This window comes from Dipodomys ordii, unplaced genomic scaffold (genome assembly GCF_000151885.1).
Source record: "Dipodomys ordii isolate 6190 unplaced genomic scaffold, Dord_2.0 Scaffold202, whole genome shotgun sequence".
Lineage (NCBI taxonomy): Eukaryota > Metazoa > Chordata > Mammalia > Rodentia > Heteromyidae > Dipodomys > Dipodomys ordii.
This window is the reverse complement of record NW_012267418.1, coordinates 140,002-161,287: the sequence shown is the minus strand read 5'-3', so window position 1 is coordinate 161,287 and position 21,286 is coordinate 140,002. Positions and strand designations below refer to the sequence as shown.

The window sequence follows — 21,286 nt, the reverse complement described above, 5'->3', positions numbered from 1 at the left end:
CTGCGCTCCGCATCTGGCTCCTCAGTCCAGCCTCCACCTCACCTCATCCCCGACGCCCGGCCTTCTGCTCTTCCCCAACAGCTTTGCCAGCCTCCCTGCCATCCCCTAGCTGTGGGCCACCCTCTCACCTCTGCCCTAGAGGCCCTCTGTCTAGAATGTTCTTACCCACACATGCGTGCGCGCGGGTGACTTGTGATCTCAGTGGCTTAGAGCTCACGGCCTCCTCCAGGCTTTCCCTGACCCTCTATATGACTCCGAAATTGTACCCTTGCCCCTTCTCCCTTCCCTGTTTTGTTTTCTTGAGTCTGATGAGCCAATGTATTTTATTCACTCTCGTGTTATTATTTGTCTCCCCAGAGATTAGACTAGAACATCGGCTCCATCAGGACAGATCTCAGCTGGCTTTTTTAAATCCAGTTTTATCTGCTCTGTCTGCCTGGTTCTTTCTGAGGATCTGAAGAGGGAGGGGGCAACTCTAGGGTCCCAGGGGCGTCTGTCAGGGCAGGGAGGGGAGGGGCCTGGGAGGAAGGTGGTACTGGAGCTGAGGTTTGTGCAGTCAGCTCTGTGGAGTGACAATGTGGTGACAGGGAGGTGGGTGTGGCAGGGGAAGATTTGCCCTAGGCTTCCAATGGATGGAGTTTGAGGCCAATTTCTGACAATAAAAAAGCCACTTAGAACAAACGCTCCTTTGACTTCTTGCTTTCCTCCCCCACTCATCTTTCCTTCCCACACTTGTCTCTTCCTCTTGATGTTCCTAAAGCCTGTGTGCAATCCCCTGGGCCATCCTGAAGTTGCTTTGGTTTTTCTGGACCCAGCCAGCAAAATGGGATGGAAGAGAGAGGTCCAGGCCCATTTCTCCCTCTCTTCTCTCTCCCTTTTGCTCGTGTCTTGGTGGGGTGCAGAGGTCTCTCTGGGCTTCTGATGGTCCCAGATGGGCCTGAGAGGAGGTGACACTGGACAGGATTAGGTCTGTGCAGCTTCCTCACTGGCAGGTACAAATTGAAACATTAAAGCTTGGGACACCAGTTGGGGTGCTATGCCTTATAAAATCCCAGCTACTCAAGAAGAGGAGATCGGACTATCTCCATTTGAGACCATCCTGAGTGAAAAGTTAGTGAAAAGTAGGACAAACACTCAAGACCTACCTGAAAAATAAATAACTAAAGCAAAGGATTAGCAGCGTTTCTCAAAAGGTTAACGCGTCTGCCAAGCAAATACAAGGCCCTGGGTTCAAACCACAATCGTGCCCAAAATAAAAACAACTTGGGACTGGAGACCTGGACTACAGCCTCCTCAGTTTTGAGAAGGAAGCCCAGAGAAGAGCTTGGGAGAGCTAGCTTTCCTTGTTCCTACCTTTCCTGTAAATATGCTGGCCCCGAAGGAGGACCGCCTCTCTCCTGTAGCTTAGCTGTGGTGCTCACTGCTAATCTCCAGGTTGGATGCACAAAGCCGGGTGAAGCTTCCATGGCTTCATACTGGGACCCTTGTTTGTAGTTTCAGTTCCATCCACCTTCTGAGGCCACCCCAAGCCTGAGCATGTTCCAGGAATTCTTTCCAAAGTTGGCAAGGCCCTGGGAGGCCTAGGCTGCTGGGACTACAGTATGTGTGGCCTCAATGCCAGCTTGGTCTCCTGATCTATGCATTGCTGGGGGTTTGGGGTAAACCCTGAGCTAGCCAGGACTGGCATGTTCCTGTCCTAGGCTCTCTCTCTCTCTCTCTCTCTCTCTCTCTCTGTGTTTTTGTAGTGCTGGGAGTTGAACCTAGGACCTTTCACATGCAAAAGTATAGCCCAGGCTTGTCTTGAACTCATAATTTTCTTACCTTTCTTACCATGATGGCTGGTGGATGCTACCATGATGCCCTTCTCATTTGCTTTCTCCTCATGTGGGCAAAAGGAGATCCAGTATGGGGGGGCTCCAAGTATATCTCCACTCCAAGCACACCTGTGGAAACTTTGAGCTCCTAGGCCCAGACACAGAGACCACAGGACATATGTTGGGGTCAGCTCCCTAGTTAGACTGGTTGATGGGGGGAAGGAAGGAGAGTGAAGGAGGTGTGGCAGGGAGGAAGATGATGGCAGTCCTCTCTGTGCACAGAGCCTTCTCCCATCCTCCACTTTCATCCGCCAAAGCACCCTCCAAGCCCTGTTCATGGCTGTTTTTATGATTATTAAATGTGTTTCAAGTTCAACAAAAGAGAATAACACCCTATGGGCCTGCCACTGAGCTTTGTCAAATCCTTTGGTTGTGTTTCAGATCTTTTAACTTTTAAAGAGGTAACTTAGCAGCAGGGAAGCGCTTCCCCCCTTTTCCCCCCTTCACTCCCCCCCCCCGCATTTCCCTCTCTTCCCCTTGCTCTTGCGCCCTCTCCAGAGGTATAAACTGCTCAGAAGTTGGCATGCACCACGCAAGGGCCGTTTTAGTGCATCTTATGGATGTATTCACAGACTATCTTGGGCGCTTTGACCTTGTATATTAAAGGCAGCTTTCTGTACAGTCTTTCTGCACTTTTTTCCTTCTGTCATTTTTTTTTCTTTTTTTGAGCCTTACCCATGTTGACACACGTGGCCCCAGGTCACTGTTTAATTGCTCTGCAACATTCCATTGGGTGAATAAACTTCAATCTATTTATTGGTGGTGATGGATATGTTCTGAGTTTATTTCCAGATTTTGGCAAGTGCCGGTGTTGGGCCTATGCACATTCTGGAACTTGTGCAAGGGTTTCCAGCATGGGTTCTCAAGGGGATTCTGCTGAGTGGCAGGAGTGGACCTCCACCTCCTGAAAAATGATCCTGCAACTTTCACCAGGGCCACACATTCACACTCTACACTCTGTGCGCAGGACCCCTTACTGTGTGTGTGAGTGTGTGTGTGTGTGTGTGTGTGTGTGTGTATACCAGTCCTGGGCTTGAACTCAGGGACTCAGGGCCTGGGTACTATTCCTGAGCTTTTTAACTCAAGGCTAGCTTTCTGCCACTTGAGCCACAGCTCCACTTCCCATTTTTTGGTGGATATGGAGTCTTAATGGATTTCCTGCCCAGGCTGACTTCAAACTATGATCTCAGCCTCCTGAGTAGCTAGAATTATAAGCCACAGTGTCCAGGTGTGTGTGTGTGTGTGTGTGTGTGTGTGTGTGTGTGCATGTGTGCATGTATGCACGCACACATGTCTGCACACATGCTAGTGTGCACACACGCCAGTCCTGGGGCTTGAACTCAGGGCCTAGGCACTGTCCCAAGCTTTTTTTTTGTTCAAGGATGTCACTCTAGTACTTGAGTCCTAGCTCTACTTTGACTTTTTGGTGGTTAATTGGAGATAAGAAGCTCATGAACTGTCTGGGCTGACTTCAAACCATGATCCTCAGATCTCAGCCTCCTGATTAGCTGGGATTAAAGGTATGAGCTACTGGCACCCAGCTTACTTCCAGCTTTTTGCTGGTTGCTTGGAGGTAAGAGTCTTCAAGAAAAGAAAATAGTGCCTGTATTCTTCTATCAAGTGCTTCCTGTTGTTTTTAGAATTCCTGGCTCTTGTTTCTCGTGCTTCATTTTCCCCAATCTATTCTGCCTCAGTTCTAGGTGGTGCTTTCAGGCCACTGTGGAGGAGAGTGGGAGTGGGGAGGCAGTTCTGGCTTCCTCTTGTCCTACACGCAAGGTGATTCATGCAAACACAGGCTCTGACTCTTTAGTGGTGTGTAAATCCCTTCCCTGGGCCTCAGCCAGCCTTGAAAAATGTATAGGATCAAGCAAAGGAAGGGGCTGTTCATGTTTTGCTCATTCTTTCTTTAGCTTCCACTCTCTGTTATGCATGTCCAATGCTTATTCTTTTTTCCTTTCTCTTCCAGTTTCTTATTGTCTACAGGGCCCTTCAAGCTTTTCTTTTATTGATCAGTGGGGAGGTGCCTCTGCTCTTACAGGCTGTGTGAAGTCTCTGCATGTCTGCCTCTTTAGTCTCCCGTGCCGGCGTGGTCCCCAGTGGGAGCTGCTTCCCAGGGCTCTGGGGTCGTTATAGACTAGTAACTGCATTTCAAGTCTGTTGTGGGTGGTGGTAGAGCGGGATAAAGGGACCCTACTCAAGAGAGGCCTGCCTAGCCCACTGCCACACTGCTGGGGCTTGACCAGTCCAAGCCACCTAAAGACCCATTTCAGTTGAGAGTTTCTGGAACCATCCAGGCGATTCCACTGGGCTCTAGTTCTGTTTTCAGCCTTGCCTGAAAGTGTGGGATTAGACTCTAGCCCTTCTAGCTGTCCAAGTTAAAGTGCATGTTTTCTGGAACCAGCAAATACCCTCAGAGTGTGTCCCCCACCCCCACCCAGTATTGAAGATATAGAACACTCTACTGCTACTACTATTCTACTCTACCCATCCCTTTTTGCTTTAGTGTTTTTCAGATAGTCTTGTATTTTTGCCCAGGCTGGCCTGGGACCATGAGTCTTCTACCTTTGCTTCCTGAGTAGATGTGCATAACCTTCCTGGTTTGATCTTTTTTTTTGTCTGCGACTAGGACTCAAACTTGCTATCTAATACTTTTACTCCACCTGAGCCATGTCTCCAACCCCCTAGTTTGATTTTGAGACAAAATCTCACTAACTTTTTGCCCAGGCTGTGCTTCAAATCATTTCCTTCCTTCCTTCCTTCCTTCCTTCCTTCCTTCCTTCCTTCCTTCCTTCCTTCTTCCCTCCCTCCATCCTTCCCTCTTTTTTTTTTCATTCAGTTGTGGAGCTTGAACTCAAGGCCTATGTGCTGTTCTTGAGCTTCTTGCTCAAGGTTAGTGCTCTACCACTTGGAGTCACAGATCCACTTCTGGTTTTCTAGTGAGTAATTGGACTTCCCTGTCTGGGCTTGCTTTGAACCATGATCCTCAGGTCTTAGCCTCCTGAGTAGTTAGGATTACAGGTCTGAGCCACTAGTACCTGGCCTGTTCTTCCTATTTCTAACTCCTTAACTTGCTGAGATTACAGGTGTATACCATCATGCCAGGCCTTCGTTTTCTTTTCAAATGTCTTCTCTGGCTGAATAAGTCTTCACTTTCTTCAGTTCTTTTTATTAGTCTTAAAATTATACTTGTTTTAAAAGTCTAATCATTTTTGCTGTCAAGTCAGCTTACTCCAGAAGAGATCATTTCCTTGACTCTTGGTCCTATCAGACCCAGAGCACACCTTGCTTAGAGATGGGCTCTGTGTGCTGCTTTAGGACTGCTGATCTGCATTGTTTCTTAGTGGGTCAAGGTTGAAGAGCTTGCCACCCTTGTTGTGGGACAACTGCGCCAATGGTTATCTCTGATCCTGTCACACTCTCTGGATTAGGTGTGGCCGAGGTAGCAGTGTACAGATCAAGTCACTGACAAGTGCTGGTTAAGATCTGTTGAGGTCCTGCAGGCAGAGCTTGTATTTCTGTGTATCACTGTAGGCCCGGAGCTCCGCCACATGTGGCTACCTGCCAGTCTGGGCCAAGACATTCCCAGTCAGGCACCACCAGGGCAGTCTGTGGAGCAGGCATCTAGCATCCCTGCCCACTAAGTGCCAGTTATGGCTATTATTGGGACAATCAAGCTCTTACTTCTAAAACAGTTCCTGTTGTGTCCCTCTTTCCTACTACTCTGTTGGAAGCCATGTTTTTCTAAGGAGACAGTGAGAGCCTCATGGCTGTGGTTGGGAGCAGAGGCTGGGGATCTGGGGATGTCCTGCCTGGTGGAGCAGGACCCCAGCTCTGTGCTGGCCTGAGCAGACCCTGGAATGACACATTCCCGCCAGCACACCGAGTGCCTGTTTTTAGACCAGACTCACACTGGGGGTGCAAGGAGGGCTAGGTGGGGAGCGTTGGTGGCTCATCTGCTCATGAGTTGCCATTTCCCCTCCCTTCATGGAAGCTGAGTCTTCCCTGACCTTTGGCTTCCAACAGACCTGGGGCCTCTGTCACCTGGTGGCAGGAGGAAAATTCAGTTTTACATTGGTTCTCAGGGGCCTGATGGTCAGCTCTGACCACAGGGGGGTCACAGCCTTGGAGGGAACATGAAAGGTTTCGAAGGAGAGGTTCTTGACTCTGTGACCCCTTAGGGCTCCTTCCAATTTCCCAGCATGCTCCTCTTCTGTATCATGCGCCACTGGAATGCTGCAATTGCCCATTTCCAGCAGCAACAGCAGCAGCAGCAGCAGCAGGATGGGGGCTCAGGACCACTGAGACCAGCTCCTTGGTCCAGCTGTGAACCAGCTGTGAATTCTTTTTTTTTGCTGGTCATGGGGCTTGAACTCAGGGCCTGGGCGCTGTCCTTCAGCTTCTTTTTGCTCAAAGCTAGCACTCTACCACTTGAGCCACAGCACCACTTCTGGCTTTTTCTGTGTATGTGGTGCTGAGGAACTGAACCCAGGGCTTCATGCATGCTAGGCAAGCACGCTACCACTGAGCCACATTCCCAGCCCCCCAGCTGTGAATTCTGTGACCAGGAGCTCGCCACTCACAGTTCAGCTGTGTCACACTGACCCATGGCCTGTACCAGCATTACACCATCCTGTCCTGCCACTCTGTAGACTGGGCTTTTCCAACTTTCGCTTCCCTTTGAGGAGTCAAAATATCAGCCACCTTCTGAGTTTGGGCTTGTGAAAAGGATAGCTATTTTGTTTCCTTGCCAAAATGAAAATTGCAATATTGAATATGTTTCTGGAATTTTGATGTGCCCTCACTCAGTCACCAACATGGGTGACTTAGTGTGGGAGAGTATCCAGAGACCAGAGCGAGGATGGATTCTACCTTCTCATATAGGGCAGGGGACGAGGTCTGGCTAGGATGTGGAGGTCAGGAGGAGGGGACAAAGCTTCCCACGTGTCTGTGGTCCGTGAACCAAAGAATCATGCAGGTGTGAGCTGTTAGCTATAGAGACCCACTAACACTATCACAGACAGGGCAGAGGGGAGGCCCCAGGGCCCAAAAGCTAGTGTGTTCTTCCTGCTACCATTAGGTGAGACCTACTGCTCTCATACCTGCTTCTTGGACTTTCCATTCCATTCATTGTAATTCCAGAGGCGCCATAATCAATGGGTTTCTTCCAGCCCTAGTGGGCAGGAGGTGAGGAGGGGCTGGGAGAGCAGGTTGCAGGCCCGGGTTCTTCCAGGGAGAGCCTGAGCCCTGGATGAGCCTTCTTCCTCCTCTGTCCACCCAGACTGCCTCTTCAAGGTGTGCCCCATGAACCGCTACTCAGCCCAGAAGCAGTACTGGAAGGCCAAGCAGACCAAGCAGGACAAGGAGAAGATTGCAGATGTGGTCCTGCTGCAGAAGCTGCAGGTGTGTGTGCGTGCACAGGTGTGCATTTGTCTATGGGTGCCAGGAACCTGGGGGCACCCCAGGGCAGTGTGGGGGGGCAGGCAATGCAAGGGACTGGCGTGAATTGTTAGGAATGAGATCCTTAGATCTCAGCCTCCTGAGTAGCTGGGATTATAGGTGTGAGCCAACAACCTAGCTAGGACCTGTTCTTAAAGAGGTGCCCCATATGCGAGGTAGATCAAATCCTCAAGGCCACTGGGGCCTGGTCCAGCAGTGGAGGTGACGGTCAGGAAGCAGTGGCTGGGTGTGGATGCAGATCTGGGCAGGAGGGTTTCACAGCAGTGTGGTAGAGAGTGGGGCAGGAAGTGGCACCAGCCATGTCCTGTCGGGGGCAGAGGCCTCGTGGAGGGGGTATAGGGTGAGTGCATGTGTGCACATGCCTGTGGTGGGGGGGGCGTCTCCCTGCAGGAGCAGCTTCTGAGCAAACCTTCCCCTCCCTCTGTGTGTGTGTGCAGCATGCGGCCCAGATGGAGCAGAAACAAAACGACACGGAGAACAAGAAGGTGCACGGGGATGTGGTGAAGTACGGCAGTGTGATCCAGGTGCGACTGGCCTACCGCTGGGTGCTCCCTGCCCAGGGGGCTGGGCAGCTGTGGGGAGAGTGGTGCCAGCAGGCGCTGCTCTTGCTGTGTGTGGCCTCGTGGGTGTCTTTGGACCTCTTTTGTGACTGTGCTTCTGACGCTGTGTGTGGCCCATGCCATGCCCAAGGTGGTGTTTATAGCATGGTGGCTTAGAGCAAATCTGGAGCCTCACTGTCTGTTTTCAAATCTGCTGCGCCTTTAATGTTGTGGCCTTGGGCAAATTACTTACTTTCCTTGAGCCTTGGTTTCCCCATTTGTAAAAGCAGGCTAGTGATAGTGTAGTCTCAGGATTATTGTAAGATTCCATGTGTTAATACGTGCCAACAATTTGTGTGTGTGTGTGTGTGTGTGTGTGTGCACGCGCGCGCCAGTACTGAGGCTTGAACTCAGGGCCTAGGCACTTTAGCTTCTTTGTTCAAGGCTCTTCTGATTAATCCACATCTCCCATTTCTAGCTTTTGGCTGGTTAATTGGAGATAAGAGTCTCATGGATTTTTCTGCTTGAGCTGGCTTTGAACTGTGATCCTCAGATGTCAGCCTCTTAAGTAGCTAGGATCACAGGTGTGAGCCACTGGTGCTTAGCCCAAGTTTTTATTTTGATTTATTTATTGTGATGCTGGGATTGGCACCCAGGGCCTTGTACAAGCTCAGCCACAGCTGTTCCCCCCATATCTCAGCATGCACAGCTTTAGAACAGCTGTTTTCCCATGATTACTTGGCTGCTAGCAGGGTGTGTTCACATGTGTGTATGTGATTGTATATGTGGATCAGTGTATTTGTTTGTTGTGTGACAGTGTATCTGACACTGTGTATGTGTTAAGGCTATGATGTGTCCCCCTCCTGAGTGGCTGGCCTCCTGGGCATGGTGGCCTCATGCTTGTCACACCTGTCCTCCAGCTTCTGCACATGAAGAGCAACAAGTACCTGACAGTGAACAAACGGTTGCCAGCCCTGCTGGAGAAAAATGCCATGCGGGTGACCCTGGATGCCACGGGCAACGAGGGCTCCTGGCTTTTTATCCAGCCCTTCTGGAAGCTGCGGAGCAATGGGGACAATGTGAGTACAAGGCTAAGGGGGGGGGGAGCATGAAGGTCACACTCCAGGGGACTTTCAGAGTGTTTTCAATGTGGATACTGGATGAGGTCATACCTCTCTCCTCCTGCTTCTCCTCCTGCTCCTGCTCCTCCTCCTCCTCCTCCTCTTCTTCTTCTTCTTCTTCCTCTTCTTCCTCCTCCTCCTCCTCTTCTTCTTCTTCTTCCTCCTCCTTTTTTTTTTTTTAATTTTGTGTGCCTGTCCTGGAGCTTGAACTCAGGTCCTGGGTGCTGTCCTTGAGCTTTTTTTTTGCTTAAGGCTAGTGCTTTACCCCTCCACTGGAGACACAGCTTTTGTTGTTGTTGTTGTTGCATACCCCCTTCTTAAAAGAAAGATTGAAATGTAGAGAGAGACCTGGCCGGCCATGGGATGTGCCCCTGTTCTTACTACCCTCACTGTGTTCTGCCTGTGCCCCAAAGGTGGTCGTGGGAGACAAGGTGATCCTGAATCCCGTCAATGCTGGACAGCCGCTGCATGCCAGCAATTATGAGCTCAGTGACAATGCGGGCTGCAAGGAGGTGAGTGGGCTGGGCGGGGCGGTTCTGCAGCCCTGGTGTGTGGACACCCCCTTCTCAGCATCATTTTGCCTCTGGCCCCTGCTAGAGGCACACTGGTTGCTCTGGGTCTTGCTGCTCTCGGCCCTGTCTTCTGTTGCTCACCCCCACACTCCATCCCTGCTTGGCAGCCTCAGGAGCCCGGCTGGGTGTGGACCCTGGGTGGGAGCAGTGCCCTGCTCTGGTGCTCCCAGGGGGACTGGGCTGGGTCCTCCTCCTCTCCTTTCTTGGCCCTCAGCACGGCCACTCCTGGTCACTCACGTGCCTGTTTTCCCTTGCACAGGTCAATTCTGTGAACTGCAACACCAGCTGGAAGATCAACCTGTTCATGCAGTTCCGGGACCACCTGGAGGAGGTGTTGAAAGGGGTAAGATTGGGAGCCCCCGTTGCCAAGTAGCTGCCCAGCCCTTCCTTGTGGGTCCTTCCTCTTCCTCCTGTCTCTTCCCACACCAGCCTCTACTGGTCCCTTCCCTCATAACATGTACCTAACGGACTGTCCTTCCCTGCCCTCTGGCTATAGCCAGTCCATCCCATCTCTCTCTGGGTGGCCTCAGTTTCTTCTCTTGCTGAGAATGTCCTATTTGCCACTAGGGATCTGTCTTTTGGCATGGTACCTACCTTCTCTGCCTGAGTTTGCCTATCCACAAAGGGTAGACAGCGATACACTACCCAGAAGCTTGGTACAGCATCAAATGAGAGACCTGATAAAGGGCTCAACTAGCAACTGGCATGTGTGAAGAGTGTTGTATTACCTCATTAAATACAGCAAATCTGAGCATCTCCTTTTATCCAAGAGCCAGCTGAGATATTATGAATGTCTCCAAGGCCCATATAATTCATAGAAGCAGAGCTAAGAACGTGGTATCTGGGTCCAGGGCCATGGAGATGAACAGGCCTCAGCTCCAAACCTCTAGCTGCTCCAGGGAGTAAAGAAGTGGGCTTAACTCCAGGTAGCCAGGCAAGGAAGGTCCAGGGAGACCCAGGAGCTGAGATCCCACTGCCTTTGTGGAGGTGACTGGAGTTGGGCCTTTAGAGGGACAGGTAGAAGAGGGAGGTGGTCTCAGTTTGGAACATGGGAAGGCCTGGGAGAAATCTAGATTCAGGATCTAGGATGAAGGCTCTGGTAGTGCCTATAGCTGTGTCTGCCTAGTCTCTGGCTGCCCTCTCTTTAATCTCGGCTCTAGAAGGAACAAGAGGGACCCAGCTGCACCTGAGGGTTTGGGGTGGCCGGGGGGAATGCGCGCATGCTGAGCACTCCCCCTGCTGCAGGGCGACGTGGTGCGACTGTTCCACGCGGAGCAGGAGAAGTTCCTGACCTGTGATGAGTACAAGGGCAAGCTGCAGGTGTTCCTGCGCACCACGCTGCGCCAGTCGGCCACCTCGGCCACCAGCTCCAACGCCCTCTGGGAGGTGGAGGTCAGAGCCGGGCACCTGGACTCCCTCCGTCTCCTCCCAGGACCCTGGAGGGCGGTGGGGCGGGACATTGGCCTCCAGCTCCTCAGACCCCCATCATCCCAGAGAGCTCCAGATCACCTGTGGGAGGGGCTGGGCTCCCTTTCCTGCCTCACCCCTGCACGCCCCCAGGTTGTCCACCATGACCCCTGTCGAGGAGGAGCTGGCCACTGGAATGGCCTGTACCGCTTCAAGCATCTGGCCACAGGAAACTACCTGGCTGCCGAGGTGAGCGGGCAGGCAGAGGTGTTCCGTGGGCTCACTTGCACCTGTGCCTCTGTTGGTTAAACAATAGCAAATAAATGATTGCCATAAGCGGATGTGCACCTACTATGCGCCAGGTGTTCCTAGGTGCTGGGGCTGAACAGGAAGCAGCTGTCCCGGTGTAGCAATAAGGCTGTGTGCACTGGGGCTCTGGTGTGTGTGTGCGTGCATGTGTGTGTGTGTGTGCGTGTGTGCGCACGTGTGCTAATGCATGGGCCTGTGGAGGGGGAGATGAAGGACTCCCCTTGGAATGGCATGGGGTTTGGGGCTGAGGTTGGGGTGAGGGTTGCCTACTCGGATGTAGCCCTTCTGGGGCTGGCACGTGTTGAGGTGGGCTCTGGTGGGTGTAGCTGCGTGTTCAGTAGCCCTTTCTCCCTCACCTTGTATCTTTGTCTAGGAAAACCCCAGCTACAAAGGCGATGCCTCAGATCCCAAGGCAGCAGGAATAGTGAGGCCCAGCGCTCCCAGGCCTGGGGGAGGGGTGGCCCTGGCTCTCCCTGGGGGCTGGGTGGGCACTGCGGCGGCCATGGAGTCTGGGAGGCGGGCTGGAGCGAGAAAGTCCTTCAGGTGGGTCCGGGGGACATGAGAAAGGGGAAGGGCCCCTGACTGACTTGGGGCCCCATCCCTAGGGCCGCACAGGCCGCAGGAACGCCGGCGAGAAGATCAAGTACCGCCTTGTGGCCGTGCCCCATGGCAGCGACATTGCCTCTCTCTTCGAGCTGGACCCCACCACACTGCAGAAGACCGACTCCTTCGTGCCCCGGTGGGTGTGCGACACGCTCGCAGGCTGGCCGAGGCGTCCTGTCTCAGAGCCGCTCTGAACCCCACACTCCTCTGTCCTGAGGTCCATTGACCTTTGGGCTTCTCGTACATCTGATTCCTTGTCATCTGTCAGCAGCTGAGCTGCTTGCCGTGTGCCCAGCAATGTGCTCTGCGCATGTGGCTGTGGTCCTGGCCTCGCTACAACATCACAGTGCTTTTATGTGGTGCTTGGCAGCTGCCTGCCCCAGCTGGGCTGGGTGACCAGGCATGGTCCAGGGCCCAGGAGGCTGGGGAGGCACCCTGGCCGGCAAGGTCCTGCCAACTCTGAGACTAAACAAACTCTGTGTTAATCAGTCCAGGCCTAAGCATTTGTTAGCATCTGACTTCAGGAAGCTGCTTCGGTCTTCTCATCTGTAGAGAATCTGCAGTCCCCCCGTCACTCGGGCTGTTGAGCAAGTGAATAGTCACTATATCTGAAACAACTAGTCCCTTATCTGAAACAACTGAGGTCAGCTACACTCTGAGATTCAGATTATTTTTCATTTCACAATCAAACACAGGATTTCTGTGGCTTGCATGCATCTTGATATTAACTGGGCTACACTGCTTATCCAAATGAATTCTGGCCTTGTGTTGACTACCAGGCAATGGCTTAGGGGTGCAGTGATGGGCAGGGCTTGGTCACTCTGCCCGGGCCCCAGACTGCCCCCCCTCACCCTCCACCCCACTGCTGAGGTGTGTTGGGAGGTGGAAAGTGATGGTGGTGGGAAGGTTGACCAGACATGGGTCAGGCTCTGGGGCTCACTCCCCGCCTCCTCCCTCCCTGCAGGAACTCGTATGTGCGGCTGCGCCATCTCTGCACCAACACGTGGATCCAGAGCACCAATGTGCCCATTGATATCGAGGAGGAGCGGCCCATCCGCCTCATGGTGCGGCCCGTGGTGGGCCAGAGTTGGGCAGGGGAGGGGCCTGTCCCCAGGTACCCTGCTCACTCTTGTCTTTGCAGCTGGGCACCTGCCCCACCAAGGAGGACAAGGAGGCCTTTGCCATTGTGTCAGTGCCCGTGTCTGAGATTCGTGATCTGGACTTTGCCAATGATGCCAGCTCTATGCTGGCCAGCGCAGTGGAGAAACTCAACGAGGGCTTCATCAGCCAGAATGACCGCAGGTGAGTCTCATCAGCCAGAATGACCGCAGGTGAGCCTCATCTGCCAGAATGACCGCAGGTGAGTCTCATCAGCCAGAATGATCGCAGGTGAGCCTCATCTGCCAGAATGACCGCAGGTGAGCCTCATCAGCCAGAATGACCGCAGGTGAGCTTCAGCGGGGACCACGGGGAGCTGCAGGGCCAGTCAGGGTGGGTTTTCTGAAGTTTCATTTTTAAAAATTTTTGCCAGCCATGGTGCTTGAACTCAAGGTCTGGGCATTGTCCATAAGCTCTTCTGCTCAAGGCTAATGATCTACTACTTTAAGTCATAGTGCCACTTCCAGTTTTCTGGTAGTTAGTTCCTGCCCAGGCTGGCCTTGGACTGTGATTCTCAGCTCTCAGCCTCCTGAATAGCTAGGATGACAGGCGTGAGCCACCAGTGCCTGGCTTCTGAAGGATTTTGACCTCTGGGCTCATGATCAAAGGAATTTCAAAGCAAAAACCAGGCACCTGAGATAAGGACTGGGGAAACAGAGGAAAGACACAGTCCCCGGGGAGCCCTGGCCGTGCCTGGGCCCCTAAAGTCCAGAATGGCTCACATCCTTCCAGAAGTAATCTTATGGTGGAGCCACTGCTACCCTTGGGTGACCCATGAATGGGACTGAGGCTCTGGGGGTTAAGATACTTACCCAGGGTCACATAGCTGGTACCAGGTAGTCAGGATGTAAATGTAGATCACACAGGATACCCTGCCTGGTGCCCTGCACTTACCACTCCCGACTGGAGGGCTCTAAGATTCCTTGTCTTGGGGGCAGTTAGGAATCTGGGGAGTGGGATGCTTTGAGAGCAGCTTAAGGTACAGTCAAGCAGAGAAAATGAGGGGTAATAAAGCTCTTGATGGTGGAGGCAGCAAAGCCAGAGCGACTTTATGAACACTTTGGGAAGGGCTGGTTATCAAAGGGGACCATGTACACGGAGCCCTGGGACAGCCACCCGGGATTTAGCACATTAATCACACTTGTGATCCTTGGCCTCCTCTTGCCTAGGTTTGTTATCCAGTTGCTGGAAGACCTGGTGTTTTTTGTCAGTGATGTCCCCAATAATGGACAGAATGTCCTGGACATCATGGTCACCAAGCCCAACCGGGAGCGGCAGAAACTGATGAGGGAGCAGAACATCCTCAAACAGGTACTGTGAGGGGCTGGGCGAGGACACCTGCCGAACGCCAAGCTTGCCTGCTCCTGCCCGCTGGGGGCTTCTCATCTCCCGCTTTTACATCAGGAATAAGGGGCTGGAGGGGTCACTCAGTGGCAGAGCCCTCGCTGGCATGCACATCAAGGCTTTGGGTTCCAACCCAGCATTAAAGAAAAACAAAAAGTATCTGTGGGTCAGGACCAGCACCAGGTGCCTCCCGGGTCCCCTACAGGATTGTCGTATTTTGTACCTTCTACCCCCAAGGAAAGACTGTTTTTATTATCCCTGCTGCCCTTTACTGGTGAGCAGACCAAAGTCCAGAGAGGCCGGGGTAGCTGGACCTCCACACAGCTGGGAAGTAGCAGGGTCAGGATTTGAACTCAGGAGATTAGATCCAGCATCCCTCCCCCTCCTGCCCCAGGGTAAAGTGTAGAATAGGATCAATAATAGGCTGAGTTGCTTTTCTTCTGTTTTTTGGCCTCAGTGATTTTTTTGGGGGGGTCTGGTCGTGGGACCTGAACTCTGGGCCTGGGCACTATCCCTCAGCTCTTCAGCTCAAGGCTAATGCTCTACCACTTGAGCCACAGTGCCTCTTCCGGCTTTTTTCTTTTTGCTTATGTGGTGCTGAGGAATCGAACCCAGGGCCTCAGGCATGCAAGGCAAGCGCTCTACCACTGAGCCACCTTCCCAGCCCCTCTCAGTGACTTTTTTTGAGATAGGGTCTCTATGTAGCCTAGATTCGCCTCAGACTAGACATCCTCTTAACTCAGCCTTCTGGAATGACAGGTGTGCACCACTGCACCTGGCATACTTTTTATTTTTTGCCAGTTCTGGGGTTTGCCTTGAGCTTGCTCAATTCTCTTGCTTCACTGGTGCTCTGCCACTTGAGTCATACCACCAACCTGGCTTTTTGCTGGTTATTTTGGATGTGACATCTCTTGCTTTGGTTGGCTTCAAACCTCTATCCTCTGGCCTCCTGAGTAGCTAGGATCATAGGCATGATCCACTGGCACCTGGCTTATCTATGCTTTTATTCATTCATGTATTATGTAAATATGTATGTATGTATGTATTCTTAAAGAAAAGTTGTTTTGAGAGAATTTTAAATATTAAAGAATTAGGATCTACAGGTTTATCTCAGTGGTATAATGCTTACCTAGAATGCTAGAATGCTTGGGATTGATTTAATCTACACACACACACACACACACACACACATTTGTGCACACATGCATGCACAGAGAATGTATGGAAATCATAGCTCACTTAGCATGGTACCTCATCTCTTGCTGCTTTGCGTTTGTTAGCATCCTCTCTTCCATCTGAGCACTTCTCAACAAGTTGCTCTTCACCCAAACTCCTCACCGTGCTGTCTAGTGAGAACTGTCTTGGCTGATCACAGTGTCATTGTCACACCTAAGAAAATCAGTCTACAGTGGGGTTCTGACCCACAGCCGGAGAGTTAGAGTGAACATGGGGGGTGATGGAGGGTGGGCTGGGGTTGTGTCCTGGCTGAGAGTCAGCTTAGGGTTACTATCATGAGGGGTTTGTGGTCAGGCGAGTGGGGCTCAGGGTTCCTGGAATGATCGGAAGGGTAGGCAGGATGGGCAGCTCCCTTCTCACCCTCTGTGTTCTCCAGATCTTTGGCATTCTGAAGGCCCCGTTCCGAGACAAGGGGGGCGAGGGCCCGCTGGTGCGGCTGGAAGAGCTGTCGGATCAGAAGAACGCACCCTACCAGCACATGTTCCGCCTCTGCTACCGCGTGCTGCGCCACTCACAGGAGGACTACCGCAAGAACCAGGTGGGTGCCTGGCCGCCCTCCTGTCCAAGCTCGCTCCCACCTTCTCAGGCTGGATACAGGCGGGTCCCTGAGGGGCTGGCCAGGTCAGTGCTCTGCTGTTACCGTCTTGAAGTTCTTTTCTTTCTTCCACAGTTTGTGTTTGTCAAGCAGATGCTGTAGCCACTCCGTGGGCCAGGCTTCCAGCTTTTTTGCTTTGGTTATTTTTTAGATAAGAGTCTAGATTTTGCCTGCACCTGCCTGGACCACTGTCCTTCTATTTATGCTTCCAACTATAGCTGGGATGACAAACTCTACTACTGCCTGCTTTTTCTGTTAAGATGTACTCGGGGTGTGTGTGTGTGTGTGTGTGTGCACATGTGCACATGTGCATGCATGTGTGTCGGTCCATAGCTTGCACTCAGAGAGCCTGGACACTGTCTCTGAGATTTTTTTTCCTCTCAAGGCTAGCAGCGCTCCACTACTTGAGACATGGCTCCACTTCTGGCTTTTTTGGTGGTTAATCAGACTTTCTTGCCCAGACTGGCTTCAAACTGGTATCCTCAGATCTCAACCTCTTGAATAGCTAGGTTTATAGGTGTGAGCCACTGGTATCTGCCTGGTATAGTGAACTTTTATGCCCAATTTGGCCTAGAACTGCAATCCTACCCATCTCAGCCTTCCAAGTACCTAGAGATACAGATATGAGCCACTAGAGCCTGCTTTTGAAATAATTCTCTTCCTCCTTCTCCTCCTTCTCCTCCTCCTCCTTCTTCTCCTCATCCTTCTCCTCCTCATCCTTCTCTTCTTTCCTCTCTTCTTCTTCCTCCCCCTCCTCCTCCTCTTCTTCTCCTCCTCCCTTCTTCTTCTTCTACTTCCTCCCTCTTCTCCCTCCTTCTTCCTTCTCTTTCTTCTTTTGCCAGTCCTGGGGCTTGAACTCAGGGCCTGGGCACTAGTTAGCTCAAAGCTACTATTTTAGTTACAGTGCCACTTCTGATTTTTGTGAGTATATGGTACTGAGGAATAGAACCCAGGGCTTCATGCATAGTAGGCAAGTACTCTACCACTAAGCCACATTCCCAACCCCTGGCTTTGAAATTCTTAGGCTTTATTTTATTTTTTTATTTTGGGCTGGTCTTGAGGCTTGAACTCAGGACCTGGGATAGACTAGCTCTCTACCACTTGAATCACAGCTCCACTTCTGGCTTAAAAAAAAAGTAGTTTATTGGAGATAAGAGTTTTATGGACTTTCCTACCCGGGCTGTCTTTGAACCGTGATTCTCAGATCAGTTTCCTGAGTAGCTAGGATTACAGGCATAAGCAACTAGTGCCCTGCTTGAAATTCTTAGTCTTGGAACAAACTTTCTTCTATTTTATTTTGCATTGGACCCCACACATGAGGTATCTGGTCTTTGCAGACAGACAAGGCCCTGCTCATGAAGGTGGCACTGTGGAGGGAGATGGCCTATGAACTTAGTAGTTATGGACTGCCCTCCCACTTCTGTGTAGCTGGCTTTCTCTTCCGCACCTCCTCCTTCCTGGTGTGGAGTCTCTGTCTTGGGGTCTGGAGCAGAGCTGGCCCCAGCACAATGTCCATGGCTCCTGTGACTCCCTCTGTCTGCCTCAGGAACACATTGCCAAGCAGTTTGGAATGATGCAGTCCCAGATTGGCTACGATATCCTGGCTGAAGACACCATCACCGCCTTGCTGCATAACAACCGAAAACTGCTGGAGAAGCACATCACCAAGACTGAGGTGGAGACCTTCGTCAGCCTCGTGCGGAAGAACCGGGAGCCCAGGTAGGCCTCCCTCTCAGCCTGGTAACTTGTGCCTCCTCGCCCCTGGCGGGGGGGGGGGGGGGGGAGGGAGGCTGCGCGGGCTGCTTGGTGGAATATTGCAGTTGTCCTACACTGTTGACACATTCCTGCCTCCCCAGCTCCTCTCTGAGGTCTCCCAAATTTATCCCCATCGACAAATAAGAGAAGCACTCCTGGGAGACCCCCTCATCCCTCCACCAATGACAGAGTCAAATATCTCTCCGAACTAGCTGTTTAATATATTTTTTTTGTGTGAGCTGGTACTGGGGCTTGAACTTGGGGCATGAACATTGTCCCTTAGCTGTTATTGCCCAAGGCAGGTGCTCTACCCCTGGAGCTATACCTCTATTTTTGGCTTTTTGGTGGTTAGTGATAACAAAAATCTCACAGATTTTTCTGCCCAGGCTGGCTTTGAACCTTGATCCTTAGATCTCAGCCTCCTGAGTAGCTAGGATTACAGGCAAAAGCTAATGGCACCTAGTTTCAGATGTTATAATTTGAATATACCCCAGCCTCGGCCTCCCTCTCTTCCCCCTTCCCCAAGATGTGCCCTCTCGCTGCGGTTGAACGTCTGTCCCACGCAGACGTGAGCCCTGGGGCGAGCAGGAACCCAGCAGCTCGCTGGTGCTCGGCGGGGAAGGAGGGAGTTCTCCATCCTGTAGCGCAGCCTCTGAGCCCCTCCTGGCCTGCGGTTCCACCTCAGGTTCCTGGACTACCTCTCTGACCTGTGTGTGTCCAACCACGTGGCCATTCCCGTCACCCAGGAGCTCATCTGCAAGTGTGTGCTGGACCCTAAGAACAGCGACATTCTGATCCAGACTGAGTAAGTCCACCCGGGGCCTGCCCCAGAGCCCTTCCTTTAGGCCCCCTTGACCCATTGTGGTTCAGACCGGAACTGTCACCCTAGTCCTCTGTAGATACAAGCCCAGTGCCTGCTGTGGGCAGCCCTGTGCCTAGCACCGAGCAGAGGGATGGGGCCCAGAGGCAAAACAGCCACAGGCGCTGCCTTGGAGAAACTGAGGGCTGTGTTCCACGTAGCAGCACATGGTTGCCTGCGTTGTACTCGGCCGGCTCATGTGTCTGGGGTTCTGCATGGGAGCCCAGCATGGCTGGGTGATTTGTGCTGTTGTCTGCAGGCTGCGGCCCCTGAAGGAGATGGCCCAATCCCACGAGTACCTGAGCATCGAATACTCTGAGGAGGAAGTGTGGCTCACCTGGACCGACAAGAATAACGAACATCACGAGAAGAGCGTGAGGCAGCTGGCACAGGAGGCGCGGGCTGGCAATGCCCACGACGAGAATGTGCTCAGCTACTACAGGTGCCCTGTCTCCCCCCAGCGGCCTTCGTAGACGGGACTTGACTCCGGTGTGCAGTGGGTCCCAACGGCTTCAGGGGGCTCCTGCCTCTGCCTGAGGTGGTGCCCCGCTGTCACTTCCCTGCACAAAACTGTCCTCCCTCCAGGCACAGCATTAGGTGTCAAGGAAACCTCACCTATCTCCAAAGATGTCTTCACGTACCAAATGGGCCGGGTGCTGGTGGCTCACACCTGTAATCCTAGCTACTCAGGAGGTTGAGATCTGAGGATCTCGTGGTTTAAAGCCAGCCCAGGCAGGAAAGTCCTTGTGGGACTTATTTCCAAGTGACCACTCAAAAACTGGAAGTGGAGCTGTGGCTCAAAGTGGTAGAGCACTAGCCCTGAGCAAAAGAGGTTAGGGACAGTGTCCAGGCCCTGAATTCAAGCTCCACAACTGCCCTTCCGCCCCCCTCCTTACCCCCCCCCCCCCCCCCCACAAAAAAAAAATACCAGACGCTCCTTTTCATTGCACGCTGTATACCAGGCACTCTTGGGAGTACCTCACTGGCTGCTCATTTATGCCTTACAAGAGCCCAGGAATGCTGGGTGCTGGGAGCACATGCCTAGCTACTTAGGAGGCTGAGATTGAGCATCACAGAAGCTAGCTCAGACAGAAAAATCCAATTAACCACCAAAAATCTGGAATCGAAGGTGTGGCTTAAGCTATGTTCAAGCCCTGGCACTGGCAAGACACACACACAAACACAAGAACACTAGGAATTAGGTCTTATTGCTCTCCTTGTAAAGTTGAGAAGCAGAAGCACAGAGACGTGATAGAATTTGCCTGGGGTAACACAGCTTTCCTGCCTGCCTTCCCTCCCTCTCTCCCTTCCTTCCTTCTTTCCTCCCTCCCTCCATTCCTTCCTTCCTTCTTTCCTTCCTTCTGTTTCTCCTTCCCTTCCTCCTTCTCTCCCTTCCTTTTTTTTTTTTTCCCACCAGTCCTGAGTCTTGAACTCAGGGCCTAGGTGCTGCCCCTAAGCGTTCTCAAGGCTGGCACTCTACCACTTGAGCTACAGCTCCACTTCCGGCTTTTTGGTGGTTAATTGGAGATAAGAGTCTCACAGACTTCCTTGCCCAGGCTGGTTTTGAAGCTCAGTCCTCAGCCTCTTGAGTAGCTAGGAACACAGGAGTGAGCCAGCTGGGATTTTCCTTTTTTAAACAGAAGGAAGAAACGCAAATACTCATCAAAGACCTGGGCTCTCCATCTTTAGATTGTGACTTTTCGGTTACTGTGGCTAGTGCATGGTTTCAGCCATGACCCTCTGCCATTTGTGGGGTCCTTACCTAGCCCAGACCACGCTAGCAGAACCCCGGGTCCTCACTGGCCTCTCCTCTCCCCAGGTACCAGCTGAAGCTCTTCGCCCGCATGTGCCTGGACCGGCAGTACCTGGCCATCGATGAGATCTCCCAGCAGCTGGGCGTGGACCTCATCTTCCTGTGCATGGCTGACGAGATGCTGCCCTTTGACCTACGTGCCTCCTTCTGCCACCTGATGCTGCACGTGCACGTGGACCGCGACCCCCAGGAGCTGGTCACGCCGGTCAAGTTTGCCCGGCTCTGGACTGAGATCCCCACTGCCATCACCATCAAGGAGTGAGAGGGAGGAAGGGAGGGCGCGTCGGGGGCAGAGCTGGGACGGAGGCCGGGGGTGTGGGTCACCGGGGTCCTCCCTCATCCTGGCTCCTCCCCCCAGCTATGACTCCAATCTCAACACTTCCCGAGATGACAAGAAGAACAAGTTCGCCAGCACCATGGAGTTTGTGGAGGACTACCTGAGCAATGTGGTGGGCGAGGCTGTACCCTTCGCCAATGAGGAGAAAAACAAGCTCACCTACGAGGTGGGCTGCGGTGGGGGGCACTGGGGTTGGGGGAGGGTCTGTGGGACTCTGGATTGCCCCTAATGGGATCTCAGTCTGAGCTTAGGGTGGGTTGTGGGATCCATGACCCCACTTTCTTCCATGCCTCCAGCCTTCACCTGG

At 52.6% G+C, this 21,286-nt stretch overlaps 1 protein-coding gene across 3 annotated transcripts in view; it reads left to right on the top strand.

The window, feature by feature from the left end:
- Positions 1-21,286, top strand: part of Itpr3 (inositol 1,4,5-trisphosphate receptor, type 3) — a 61,522-nt gene that overhangs the window by 17,402 nt on the left and 22,834 nt on the right. For all 3 annotated transcript variants that reach the window (XM_013035016.1, XM_013035017.1, XM_013035015.1), the window contains exons 3-20: positions 7,153-7,274; positions 7,769-7,855; positions 8,791-8,949; positions 9,405-9,503; positions 9,823-9,906; positions 10,809-10,955; positions 11,124-11,219; positions 11,653-11,703; positions 11,885-12,018; positions 12,847-12,946; positions 13,024-13,184; positions 14,210-14,351; positions 15,997-16,158; positions 17,762-17,934; positions 18,656-18,775; positions 19,089-19,271; positions 20,649-20,900; positions 21,001-21,145. In XM_013035016.1, the coding sequence (XP_012890470.1) occupies positions 7,153-7,274; positions 7,769-7,855; positions 8,791-8,949; positions 9,405-9,503; positions 9,823-9,906; positions 10,809-10,955; positions 11,124-11,219; positions 11,653-11,703; positions 11,885-12,018; positions 12,847-12,946; positions 13,024-13,184; positions 14,210-14,351; positions 15,997-16,158; positions 17,762-17,934; positions 18,656-18,775; positions 19,089-19,271; positions 20,649-20,900; positions 21,001-21,145 (2,417 nt within the window). The remainder of the gene's footprint in view (positions 1-7,152; positions 7,275-7,768; positions 7,856-8,790; positions 8,950-9,404; positions 9,504-9,822; positions 9,907-10,808; positions 10,956-11,123; positions 11,220-11,652; positions 11,704-11,884; positions 12,019-12,846; positions 12,947-13,023; positions 13,185-14,209; positions 14,352-15,996; positions 16,159-17,761; positions 17,935-18,655; positions 18,776-19,088; positions 19,272-20,648; positions 20,901-21,000; positions 21,146-21,286) is intronic.